The 12,979-nt window shown below is 47.5% G+C and overlaps 3 protein-coding genes across 3 annotated transcripts; 1 reads left to right on the forward strand and 2 right to left on the reverse strand.

The window, feature by feature from the left end:
- Nucleotides 1–3,546: 3,546 nt before the first annotated feature.
- EDB91DRAFT_1056655 (uncharacterized protein) lies at nucleotides 3,547–3,732 on the reverse strand (the record flags this gene model as incomplete). The annotated part of the gene is made up of 1 exon (XM_041314026.1): nucleotides 3,547–3,732. A coding segment is annotated over one exon (186 nt), but the record flags the coding sequence as incomplete, so codon positions are not given.
- An 843-nt stretch (nucleotides 3,733–4,575) lies between these two features.
- EDB91DRAFT_1146148 (uncharacterized protein) lies at nucleotides 4,576–9,320 on the forward strand. The gene is made up of 19 exons (XM_041319220.1): nucleotides 4,576–5,045; nucleotides 5,096–5,188; nucleotides 5,239–5,491; nucleotides 5,538–5,732; nucleotides 5,755–5,900; nucleotides 5,923–6,047; nucleotides 6,208–6,342; nucleotides 6,396–6,527; nucleotides 6,581–6,793; nucleotides 6,843–7,080; nucleotides 7,134–7,255; nucleotides 7,310–7,345; nucleotides 7,395–7,452; nucleotides 7,502–7,688; nucleotides 7,741–8,340; nucleotides 8,407–8,509; nucleotides 8,620–8,621; nucleotides 8,796–8,995; nucleotides 9,047–9,320. The coding sequence occupies exons 1-19, from the start codon at nucleotides 4,682–4,684 to the stop codon at nucleotides 9,148–9,150; spliced, it is 3,306 nt and encodes a 1,101-aa protein (XP_041174992.1). The 5' UTR covers nucleotides 4,576–4,681; the 3' UTR covers nucleotides 9,151–9,320.
- On the reverse strand, nucleotides 9,321–10,697 carry EDB91DRAFT_1146152 (uncharacterized protein). The gene is made up of 4 exons (XM_041319221.1): nucleotides 10,611–10,697; nucleotides 10,413–10,535; nucleotides 10,223–10,357; nucleotides 9,321–10,157 (listed from the first exon to the last, which is right to left on the reverse strand). The coding sequence occupies exons 3-4, from the start codon at nucleotides 10,298–10,300 to the stop codon at nucleotides 9,462–9,464; spliced, it is 774 nt and encodes a 257-aa protein (XP_041174993.1). The 5' UTR covers nucleotides 10,301–10,357; nucleotides 10,413–10,535; nucleotides 10,611–10,697; the 3' UTR covers nucleotides 9,321–9,461.
- Between the last annotated feature and the right edge of the window lie 2,282 nt (nucleotides 10,698–12,979).

Raw genomic sequence — 12,979 nt, forward strand, 5'->3', positions numbered from 1 at the left:
GATTGAGTGCTATGTTACCACAAGCAACCGGTCACATAACTTCCGGTTGAAAAATCCCGGTCACAATGGTCTAGATATCATATATCCTCTGACTTTGTGACTTTTTCTTGTAGCACTCATAACTTTGTCAAATCTTGACCATTTTACATGATCAGACCACCGGTGGAATCACCGGATTGAGTGCTATGTTACCACAAGCAACCGGTCACATAACTTCCGGTTGAAAAATCCCGGTCACAATGGTCTAGATATCATATATCCTCTGCCAGTGAACTTGTGACTTTTTCTTGTAGCACTCATAACTTTGTCAAATATTAACCATTTTACATGATCAGACCACCGGTGAAATCATCGGATTGAGTACTGTTACTAGAAACAACCGGTCACATAAATACCGGTCACAATGGTCTAGACATGATATATATCCTCTGAAATTGTCACTTTCTCTTGTTGTAAGGCTCATAACTTTGTCAAATCTTAACCATTTTACATGGTCAGACCACCGGTGGAATCACCGGATTGAGTGCTACATTACCACAAGCAACTGGTCACGTAAATACCGGTCAAAAAATACCGGTTGCAATGGTCTAGATACAATACATCATAATATCCTCTAAATTTATGGCTTTCTCTTGTAGGGCTCATAACTTTGTCAAATCTTAACCATTTTACATGGTCAGACCACCAGTGGAATCACCAGATTGAGTGCTATGTTTTACTATAAACAACCGGTCACATAAATACCGGACACAATGGTCTAGACATGATATATCCTCTGAAATTGTCACTTTCTCTTGTTGTAAGACTCATAACTTTGTCAAATCTTAACCATTTTACATGGTCAGGCCACCGGTGGAATCACCGGATTGAGTGCTATGTTACCACAAGCAACCGGTCATGTAAATACCGGTCAAAAAATACCGGTTGCAATGGTCTAGATACAATATATCATAATATCCTCTAAATTTATGGCTTTCCCTTGTAGGGCTCATAACTTTGTCAAATCTTAACCATTTTACATGATCAGACCACCGGTGGAATCGCCGGATTGAGTGCTATGTTACCACAAGCAACCGGTTACATAAATACCGGTCGTTGTTGCACCCCATAATACCGGCCCACCTGTCTCCATTGCACCCTATCATGCCGGCCCACCCATCTTCATTGCACCCCATATCACCGGCCCACTCGTCTTCATTGCACCCTATATCACCGGCCCACCCATCTCCATTGCGCCCTATAATGCCGGCCCACCCGTCTTCATTGCACCCCATATCACCGGCCCACTCATCTTCATTGCACCTCATATCACCGGCCAGCTCGTCTTCATTGCACCCCATATCACCAGCCGACTCGTCTTCATTGCACCCAATAACACTGGCCGACTCGTCCTCATTGCACCTCCTTTACCGGCCCACCCGTCTCCATTGCACCTGCTATACCGGCCCACCCGTCTCCATTGCACCTGCTATACCGGCCCACTCGTCTTAATTGCACCTTATTTACTGGCCCACCCATCTCCATTGCACCTGCTATACCGGCCCACCCGTCTCCATTGCACCTGCTATACCAGCCCATTCGTCTCAATTGCACCCTATTCTCCGGCCCCCTCATCTTCATTGCACCTTATGTACTGGCCCACTCATCTCCATTGCACCTCATTTACCGGCCCACTCATCTCCATCACACCCCAGTTCCCCGGCCCACTCGTCTATATTGCACTCCATTCCTCCGGCCCACTCATCTATCACACACTGGATTCACTACTACTATTCATAATTTCCTATATAGTACATTGCTATACTACCATCTATACTATATACACCTGGCCCATCCATTTGCCTTGGACACTCCACCCCCTCGGCCCACTCGTCTAACACGGTACAATTATTGCCATGGGCCGGCACCGGGTGGCCCGTCTCTATTGGTACATTGTCACGCCCGGCTGCCCGTCTGAGACGGGTGAATTCACTGAAGGGGCTCGGGCTTCTTTACTAGACCCGTCGTAGGGTCAGCGACGAAGACCTTAGGTTTATCTGCACGACCATCGACATAACACATCAAACCTCGAGCACCGATTGCCGTCAACGTTCGCTCCTTATAGGTGATCCAATTCGAGCCATCTTCGGCAAGCTTGGGGACGTTGAATAGGGATGAGGTGGTACCAGGGAGCGAGATATCTGTGGCCATGGCAGGGCTCATAACCTGTAGTGAGTTACAGGTACGAGCGGACGGGAGGGACACTAGTTAAAGCAATAATCTCAGTCTGTAGTCAGAACTCTTTATTACAAGTCTTGTACCTAGTTAAAGCAATACTAGAAACTCGTTAACTGATTGTATCGCGTCTGTAAAATAACGGGTACTCACATCTCAGTCTGTAGTCAGAACTGAGATGCTCGTATGGGCTAGCTCGTATCTTTATAGTACATAGGATGGAAACGAAAAATAAATCGATCGAGAAACGGAATATATGACTGGTACGAACCGACGTCAACGTGTCGTTCGTCCATCACTCCTTTTATTGCGCTCGCACTGACATCTCGGATCCTTCGGACAGCTCTACTCATCATTTGGATCCTTCGGAGTCCAACAAAGCGGCCATTGTGGTATTGGACCGTAACATCGGCTGAAAAGAAGTTATAGATAGGTGACCGCCAGGTCTTCCTGAGAGCCTTTGTATAATCGTCTAATTAGATATTTGCAAAATCGATGGAAAAAAAACACACCGAGATCTGCAGCAGGATCAGGATCAGGATCGGATGTACTTGCTGTTGTGTCATTGTCGTCACTGGTTGGGGAATTGGTATTCGATCGTGTGAGATCGATGGTGTCTGTGGATTTCGATTGAGCAGGCTGGGATGCAAATGACTGCTTGACCTTCTTCAAGGGGCGGGCCAGAGCCTTAGTACCCTTCGTGACAGCGTTTTTAAGTGACTTGGCCTTCTCGGAGATGAACGATGAGATAGACTTAGATGATGAGTGTGACTTGGTAGACGAGGCATCAGATGCCTTCTTTGGGAGCTTCAATCTGATTTTCATGAAGAGACGACTCGAAGTGGGTGGACTTAGTACTGTTCTCGAGTTTTTGCCTTGGCTTTATGGTAGTAAATTGAGCTTCTCTGTAGCAAAGTGTCAGCTCGATAAATTGTGTAACAGAATGATTCATGGGGCGCAAAAGACATGATAGAAAACAGTATAGCATTTAGTTGTGATCCTCGAGCTCTCAGAGAAAGGCGCTATGGAGAATCATAGCACGGCGTTCAGAGGCTGTCAAAGTTCCCAATTTGGTAGGTCATACCCGTCCAAACACCGCCAACCCGTGGTAAAGGGTCGCGGTGTGCTCAAGGGTATGACTATCCTACACCGTACCCGTACCCTCCAAACCCGTCAGCATAGAACCGCGGTGTTACCCGTACCCGTGCGTTTCCCTAGTCAATATTGCAGTCTTCATTGGGTTCAATGAGTTGCAGTTCCTACACTTTGCGCATATCATCCAACATCTCCATATTGTGCTCAGTCGTGATCAACTATCCATCATCAGCACCTTCAGGTCTCCAAAGGCATCCTCCTCGATATATATTCATCGAATATCGAATAGTCTCGTTTCCCCGACCAGTTGAAATCTATTAGCTTGAATCCTAAGCCCCCATCCTGCTTGATCATAATACCCGCGTTGCGAATATCTCCATAGACGTAGCCTTCGCTGTGAGGCCAAGAGATGTCTGTCTTGATGTGGTCATAATATGTATAGGGAGCAGGGAAGTTGCTAAGGCGGCAATGTGTGTAGAGGAGGGAAGTCACAGCAGTAATCGTCCCCAATCAGTTCCATAACGACCATGTACCATCCGCCTGCTAGAACTTGGAAGCCCTTCCGACGCAAAGGCTTTGGAAGCACACGGTTCATGTGCGTCCTTCGAGTAGTTACGAACGAACATGATGCAAATCCTCTCGCCATTGGCGAGGAAGAGCGGGGTGATATCTATGGTAGACTCACGTAAAATAATGTATCGACGACATGCCGATGCGTGTATACTAGTAAGGATACGGGAAATCGATGTTTGGAACAGGAGAAGTCGGAGACATGGTAGGGGATTCCTGATAGCATAACTCCAGAGAGTGAACAGCTCTCCTTAAGGCACCAAAGTAACTGTCGCACGCATTGTAGCGTCGTTTGGATGCCAAAAGAGAGGAAGAGCGGTCAAAAGCAGCACCTGTTCAACGCTGTAATCAGTATAGGAAGCTCGCTGTGCGACACAATTAATGGACTTGCCGAAGACAGTAATCAGTAGACATAATTTGAGCCGCTGAAGATAGTCTTACAGCCCGTCGTTTAGTCTGTGCTTCCATGATTGACCACGTTCGACGCCACTGGCGACGCGCAAATGCCGTTCCGTCGGAGCTCAGGGGTGGTTGAACTTTGGGGACTGGGATGGTGGTAAAAGCTGGCGCATGGTTTCTGCTTCAGTCGAGCGACTCGAGTCGGGTAGCACACCGTGCTGAACTGGACGCTTCAAGCGAAAAATATCGATGTTGCTATAAATGGCAAGGCCACAGGAGTCAAACTTAGGACAACTTGACCACCACAACTCGACGATTTCCATCGTGCCCACACTACATAAATCAATTTATAGTCTCGCTAGAATTGAGCCCAGCTCCGAGCGAATGCACATCACTGAGTACAATGCCCGTCACACGGAATGCAACCAAGAAACGTAAATCGGAACCCTCCTCAAGTCAAAACTCCAAGAAGTTCCAGAAGCGCAGCAAGGTGAAACCTGCTGAAGACGTACATGATGAACAAGTAGCTGTATTAGCGGATGGTGCCCACGAGATTTCAAAACTAGCTGATGCACAGACCCCTATACCGCCGGTACCGGTGGCGGCCACGGCAGCGCTTCCTTTGATTCCCTTGACATCTTCATCACCTCCTTCCATGGTACCCAAAACAAAGCCTTTGAAAGGTCGTAAGAGATTCAATGCTGATCTTTGCGAGCTGCACACAACCTGCCCCTCTGACCTTGATAGGGGAATGTGGTCTGCACAAAGTAAGTTCGCCGTGGCGCCTCCGACCATCGCCCCCACTAATCATTCTTAGGTTTTAGAGGAGGTGACGATGAAGGGTCAGTAGAGTTTGATCTAGTAGATTCTAGAGATCAGACAAGGATAGTGGTGCATCTACTGTGTTCCGGTCGGTCATCGACAAGAAGGGCAGTTTCATCAATGCTAATCATTATGTAGACACTTCCGAGTACCCCAACACTCACTCATTCTTCTGTCACTCTCCGGAACCTGGGAGTTATGGAGAGCAGGTCAAGGAAATTTGTGACGGGGTACTGAACCACAATTCCAGTACGATACACGAAGTAGCGAAGCATTTCTTGCTTAATATTTCTGGTGACGATGACGGCGACGATATACATGACGATATCAGCATAGATGAGAGCTTTAGTGCGTTTGTTAGACCAGAAATATCTCGCTCAGCCCTGCGCAGGTGTGCCAATTTCTACTAGATAACTATCACACTTACATCGTCATAGGGACTTCGAAGGCGCACATGCCGCCGGTTATACCCCAGGAGCCATTTGGAGCGGTGGCAGCGAGTTCTACTTGACGATATCTGTGCCTGTGGTGGAGTTGACTGATAAAATTCCCGCTCACGTTCTAATGTCTTGGGATAGCCAATTCCTACTTCCTCGCCAAAATCTCGTACTAGGTTATCTCTGGATTCTGGGGTGTCTATCCACCTCTTCGGAGCGATGGGACACTCACCTCTGCTGCGGTCCATTCTTGCACCTCGTTGAAGTTTTACGTTGGCCTTTCTCGACAGTACAAACCGTCAAGGGAACATGTCACTACTTCTCTCCGCCAATACGGCCTCCAGTTGGACCAGCAGGATAGGTGTCGAAGATGGCATGGTCGAAGACGTCATCGACGTTGACAAGGAACCCGAAACGGGATCCGCCCAGGATGACGGCACCTTTGACAAGCTCAGCTTGAGTAGCTCGCTTGAATCATTACTTGACGAGCACTTCCTTCAAGTCCTCCGGGTTCGAATACAGTTCAAACTTGGATGGGCCTGCGGCTGAAGAACTCCACTGGAGATCGCAGGAAACTTCAGAGATCGCCTGCAGATCTTGTGAAGGAAATGCAGGAGGTGCGTCTTATATCAATATAACTATCATTTATTTACCCTTGTTTGATTGCTAGGAACTTCGTCAAGCTGAGGAGGAGGAGCAACGTCTAGCTGGCTCTCGCTACTTGCCGCATGATCCCTTGGAAAAACAAGATGATCACATCAACTTGCTCGAGACTTCATTTGCGTACCTTCTACGTCGACTCGCGGTCAGTATTGAGATGGTCATCATGACTTGCGCTAATTTATTTTTTATCAACAGCTATGCAGTCGTTATTGTGTCGTCTGTCACAAGAAACTCGATACCGGCTTCGAGGCACTAAAACCTTATGTTTGCAATTCTGATTTGTGTGCGTACCAGTATTATAGCCTCAACTTTGGGCCCTCTCTAGAGGTTAGTGACATTCGCTCCATATCTCATTAGCATCTACTTATCGACCCTTCCAGTATGATATCTGCAAGAATACTGAGATGGTAGACCTACTGGTCTCTCTCGCTTATGTTGCTGCTGCAGAAAAAAATCTTGATGATCCTCTTCCGCGTGGCTTAGCATTGAAGGTTCCCGACCCCGTCCCTGGAAAGCCTATGCGTGACTTCGACACCTTGAATATCGGCGAAATGCGCAAGACAATCACACAACTCATCGACACACTGCCGCCGGTTCGAATATCTCTTATTGTAGTTGGCGCTAGTACTCACATCGATGCAGATTCCGGACATCAAGAAATACCTTGAGAAGAAAGTTACTGTAGGAACCAAGCAAGCCGAAGTTGAAAGACATGGACCCCTAATATCTTGCCTGCCGCATGGTCCATCTTGCGCTGGTACGTTGCATGCGTGTGAGTCATTGATACAAATTATTCAATTCATCCCCACTAGGTGTGTTGCCTCCTGCACAGCACATCTGCAAGAGTTAACTGAAGAGGAGGATCAAGTGCAGAACATAGGTATGCACAGCTCGCTCTCTTCCCGTTCATCTGTCTAATCGGTGACGGTATAGGCCCCCAGTGGCGACAGTTCCGCTTCATGGTCGGCGCCCCTGATAAAGAGGCGAAGTTTAAACATGCCTTGGAGCAAGAAACACATGGGGATTCCAATGCAAAGAAGTACCCCACTCTCTTTGTATGTCTCTTGGTACCTTCGTCAGTTGAAAAGTTTTTGATGCAACTGTAATAGGCTTTCCACGGGTCCCCTCTCCAGAACTGGCATTCGGTAAGCCACTTGAGGAATCTTCAAACTATATCACTGAAACGTTTGACAGATCATACGCCACGGACTGTGGTATAAGACAATTGCACACGGCCGGGCATATGGAGATGGCAAGTAGACTGATTTCATAACCGTGAATACTCATTTTATTCCGTTCAGGTGTCTACTTCGCCAAGGACGGCTCGACTTCGATGGGCGGCTATTCCCCGGGCAGCTCACAACATTGGAATAATAGTGCGATCATCCCTTCGGCCTGCGTCGCTCTCGCCGAGATTATTAATCTCCCGACAAAGTTTACCTCACACGACCCGTATTACGTGGTCAAGCAAACTGACTGGATTATGTGGTAAGCATGATACTTCAGCTTCATCGTAAAGAGCTGACAGTATTGCTTGTAGTCGATACTTGCTAGTCAACACCTTCGAAACCAAGGACCACTTCTCTAATCAATATGGATTTCATACCATCTCCTCCCCCATCGCGTCCACAAAGCGAAAGGTTCCAAATGTTCCTTTTATAAAACACGATCCAAGTCGGCGTCCCTTCCTCTCAGGTACCCAGGTCGAGATCCCACAGCCTTCTTACAAACTCGAGAAACTTCTCGTACTGTGCCAGAATGCATACGTCCCACCTGACCTCGACGAGGACGACATAGCTGTGTTTAACGCACCCGATGAACTAGAGGTAGCGAAGTCGCAGACCACCGCACCGCCCGCCAATGGAAAGAAGCCACAGCAGGATTGGGTACACGACGCGAAATGGGTGGAGAAGAACATGGATCTTCTGTTACCTCCGCCTTCGGATTCGACCCCGGTAGCGACGATGGCATTGCAGAAAGAATTCAGAGCAGTGATGAAAGAACAGGCGGGCGCGGACGCACTTGCTACCTTGGGATGGTACATGCCACCAGAGTTCAACGGAGAGAACTTGTTCCAGTGGGTCGTGGAGATGTATTCGTTTGATCCTGCTCTGCCTATTGCGAAGGATATGAAGTCAAAGTGAGTTTCAGCTGTGCGTTTACTTATGATTTAATTTATGCTGATGGATCATTCGTCTTTTATAAGGGGTGTGAATTCTCTTGTGTTCGAGATACGCTTCCCACCCATGTTCCCTCATTCTCCTCCGTTCTTTAGACTGGTGATGCCTCGGTTTCTTCCTTTCATGCAGGTATGAGGTGAAATGATTCAAATGCTAGGTGTAGCTGACTTTGGTATTTAGGGCGGAGGGGGTCATGTCACTGCTGGTGAGTATATGGCTAAAGATGTATTGTTGCACAGTGGTTGATTGATACATGTAGGGGGTTCTATCTGCATGGATCTTCTAACTTCAGCTGGTGAGTTGCGAGTCTCACTTCGGTCTTGATAGCATGTACTGATGTGTATTCAGGATGGCTTCCAAGTTATAAGTCCGTATCTCGCGAAATGTCATTCACCTTGTTCTGACACTTTCATAGCATCGCATCCGTGCTCCTACAAATCAGGCTCGCCATCTCGAGCACCGACCCCAAACCTGCGCGACTAGCCCACAATTGGGATCAGTATGTTTTCTCGTCTGATAGACAGGGGCATCCGAGTTCTGACTTTTTAAAGACCGTATTATCCAGAGGAAGCGTTGCAGGGATATACAAGAGCGGCTGCTATTCACGGTTGGAAGGTACGTTCGTTTTTTGTTCTGTTTGATGATTTTTGACGCTGGTGTGTTCAGGTCACAAATCCGGGGGAAATGGAAAGACTTGTCCGGGGTTGAGTGAAGTGAGCGCACATCTCGTGGTGACCTGGGGTCCCTTTCAAAGATTTTGGTGGATTTGAATCTTGAATGTTGCTTCGCCCTGTTTTTGTCTGAGGAATGGAAGTACGCATATTCCCTGACTCGGTTCAGCTGTGTTCGCCACGAATATTGTCAACCCTCACCAACTGTCGTCTTTTGGTCGTCTTATCCTCAATCGGATCAACGAAGGTACTCCACTGTGTATGGAATGTGAATCCGAACGCAGGTGATTGCATACACGAATCATATCAAATCCAAGAAACAAAACCCCATTACAAACGTCGATGTATTATTACTGGTAGTCAGCTATATTGACATGTTCCAAGCGTACGGCAAATGAGCGTCGAGATGGTCAAGCATGTTCGAGCTTTGGCTTAACCGAAGGTCTTTGTTTCCCGTCAGGCTCCTCTCCGTCCTCCTGCTCTTCGACTTTGCGTTTCATTGCACCTGCGATGGATGAACCACTGGGTTGAGATTGGACGAGAATATCTTTCTCCTTCATCGTCCTCTCCACTTCCTTAGTTTCAATGTTCATGCCCAGCCTACTCCTTTCTGCCTCACTCAACCCTTCGCGACGACCCTCGTCCACTTGCATTTTCCCGATATAGGTCAAGTATTGGGGGCAGCAACCTGACCAACCCGCTTCATAAACGAACTCTATGAACGGATGACCATTATCGTCCTGAACTTCGAGGGCAGTAATTTCATGCATGCCAGTATCCGAATCGTCGGCATCCGATTCTTCGTCGAAGTCTTCGTATAGCGTTGACTTGAGAAGAGCCCAAGAGTTCGGAATTTCAACGCTATTCTTGTCCTTTGTGATATGGTGCCTTATGGAGAGCCCCTTGAAGTGGCCAAAAATACAGCCGAAGGACCCAGAGCCATGGATGTTATCAAGAGCGCCCAGCTTAGAGTCCCCTTCACAAGTCAGCGTGAGCCAGCCGTCATATTTGTCGGGGTTCAACTCCTCGTAGAGCTGATCGCCTTCCCAGACAAAGTAATATTTGCCGAGAAGGGTCTTGGCAGATATGGGATGCAAGGCTGTTTGCTATGTAGATTTGAAGTGATGTCATAAATTTTCTAGACGTTGAAGTTGGTTGTGATGAGACTCACCGCACCATCATATACGCGTCCTTCTTTGGATGACCAGAATTTGGGTCGTTCAATGTCAATATCCCAGTGGCCGTTCATGGTCGTAATGTGAGCAACGCACGAAGGTGACTGCGAAGGGCAAACGAGAACGAGAGACTAGGTAATAGGAGTCAGTAAAGATCGAGTAAAGCAACGAGTGTAAGTATCTCACTTCAGCTTAGTGAAAAAAGACTAAGGTCGAACGACGCGAGTACCGTTTACTATATAGCAGCGCTGTTGCAAGCGGTGATGTAAAAGTGGCCGAATATGCAATTGTACGTGTGCGTCGGATCTCCTATAGGAACTCAACTTAGCAAGACTTACGTCGAAACATCCAATACCAAAAATCTTGGACTCCCCAAGTGCTTACACGTATCATGTCTGTGCACCTTGAGGAACTGTTGTTGTCGTCTAACGCTTTCAGGAGCAGAGACAGTCGGAAAAGCTTGTAGCTCACTAGTACGTGCAGCGCCGCTGTCCAACCAGAAATATCACTTGAACAGTCACGTTACCACTGACCGTCTTGTTGGTTCGCAGATCTATGTGGATCAGCCAGCTGCTTGGTGTCAAACATCGACGCTCGTTTAAATTTTTACTATACAGTGCTATATCTTTGAATCATGCCGGTGATCTTGCCAGGACTCGGACATTATCATGGTATCGAAAACGCCTGATTAAATCGACAGAATATACCTTCAGTCTTCTAGCGGACTCATACACCTGAATGACTGTGATATTCGTTACCGTAGATGATACTCGCTGGCCTCAATCTAGCAAGTTTCATCACAGGGATCTTAGATGGAATCTAGGATACATAGTAGGCATGATTCCACCTACATTGCCTTCGTTGTGATAGGATCCATCGCAGACACGTCTGCCGCAGCCTTGGATTGGGAATTATCCCTATGATACTATGCTCACATCATCGTCATCCGCTGCTTCTCGAACCATTCCCAAAAAGCCGGAGATAACTTCCCTTTGTTTGTCGTCTTTATCCTCAACCAGATCAACACAGGTACTACGCTGTGCATCGATGTTATAGATATTTGCAGCCGAAGGGGCGTCGAGATGGTTAAGCATGTTCGAGCTTCAGCTTAACCGAAGGTTTTTGTTTTCCGTCAGGCCCCTCCCCGTCCTCATCGTGACCTTCGGCTTTGCGTAACGTGCGTTTTATTGCGCCTGCGATGGATGAACCACTGGGTTGAGATTGGACAGCCAGCTTCATGTCCATGCCCAGCCTACTCCTTTCTGTGCCACTCAAGCCTTCGCGACGACCCTCGTCCACCTGCTTTTTCCCAATATAGACCAAATACAGGGGGGGGCAACCCGAGCAACCCGCTTCATAAACGAACTTTACGAACGGATGACCATTATCGTCCTGAACTTCGAGGGCATTAATCTCATGCATGCCATCGTCCGAATCGTCTTCTTGAACTTTTCGCAGCCTGAGTCGTCGTCTAGCGTCGACTTGAGAAGAGCCCAAAAGCTCAGGATTACAGCGCTATCCTTATCCTCTGGATCACGATGCCTTACGGAGAGCCCCTCGAAGGTGCCAGTAACACAACCGAAGGACGCAGAGCCATGGATATTTTTAAGAATGTCCCTTCACAAGTCAGCGAGAGCCAGCCGTCATATTCGACAGGGTCAAACCCTCAGAGAACATAATGTACTCCCAGACAAGTAATATTTCCCGCACAAGCTTTTTGCAGATACGGGATGCAAGGCTGTTTGCTGGGTCCGAAGTGATGTCGTAAATTTTCTAGACCTTGAAGTTAGGTGTGATGGGACTTACTGCACGCATCTATTATGCGTCCTTCCTCGGATGACCAGAATTTGGGTTGTTCAATGCCAGTGTATGACACGGTCACAATGTGAGCAACGAATGGAGGCGACTGCGAATGACAAACGAGAGACTCAGTCTTAGTGGGAAAAGACTGAGGTCAACGACCCGAGTACCGTTGACTGTATACTAGTGCTGCAAGCGGTGATGTAAAAAGTAATGCAAATTGGGATCCTAGTGATTAATACATAGTCAAACCGAGTACCCGATACCAAAAATCTTGAATATCGATTTCCCCAAGTGCTCACAGGTATCATGCCCAGTGCACTTTGAATCATGGGTGATCTTATCAGAACGTTGTATCGGAAGTCGTGCGTTTGATTAAATCGACCGAATACGCTCAATCTCATGATAGGATGCACCTGAATGACTGTGATAGTCGTTTGCGATATCTCGCTGGCGGACGTTAATCTGGAGTTTTACTACAGGGATCGTGGATGGAATCTGGGACGCATAAGCATGGTACTTCCTACATCGCCTTTGTTATGATAAGATGGATCGCAGACACGTAGCAGTATTCTGGACTGCAGCCTCTGATTGCGAATTATCCCATGCTCTCATCATCGCCATCCACTTCTCGAACCATTCCCAGAAAGGAGCTGATACCTTCCCTCTGTTCCCGTACATTTCCTTCCAAAGATCATCCAAAAAGCCCTGCAGTTTCGAAATAATCATCATGAAGGCGGCGCGCGGTTCTCGTTGTTTCCGTTTCTCGTCAAATAACAATTGTTCAACTGTTGAGCGAAGAGTGCCGAGGGACCTTTCCACTGCACTGCTGGGCATTAGGACGATCATCAACATTTTATAGGGAGAGTACGTACTTTGGGTTGCTTGTTTGCAAAACTCGTAATGCGTCACTGATCATCTTGATGTCTTCGACGAGAACATTGTATGTGTGG

This window comes from Suillus paluster (assembly GCF_016628075.1).
Source record: "Suillus paluster strain FC165 chromosome Unknown EDB91scaffold_46, whole genome shotgun sequence".
NCBI classification, from domain to species: Eukaryota; Fungi; Basidiomycota; class Agaricomycetes; order Boletales; family Suillaceae; genus Suillus; species Suillus paluster.

Coding starts and splice junctions, on each gene's coding strand:
- EDB91DRAFT_1146148 (XM_041319220.1), top strand. CDS start 4,682: ATGCCCGTCACACGGAATGCAACCAAGAAACGTAAATCGGAACCCTCC. Junction 6,528..6,580: donor ACTTTGGGCCCTCTCTAGAG/GTTAGTGACATT, acceptor CGACCCTTCCAG/TATGATATCTGCAAGAATAC. Junction 8,341..8,406: donor GCGAAGGATATGAAGTCAAA/GTGAGTTTCAGC, acceptor GTCTTTTATAAG/GGGTGTGAATTCTCTTGTGT.
- EDB91DRAFT_1146152 (XM_041319221.1), bottom strand. CDS start 10,300: ATGAACGGCCACTGGGATATTGACATTGAACGACCCAAATTCTGGTCA. Junction 10,158..10,222: donor GACGCGTATATGATGGTGCG/GTGAGTCTCATC, acceptor AAATCTACATAG/CAAACAGCCTTGCATCCCAT.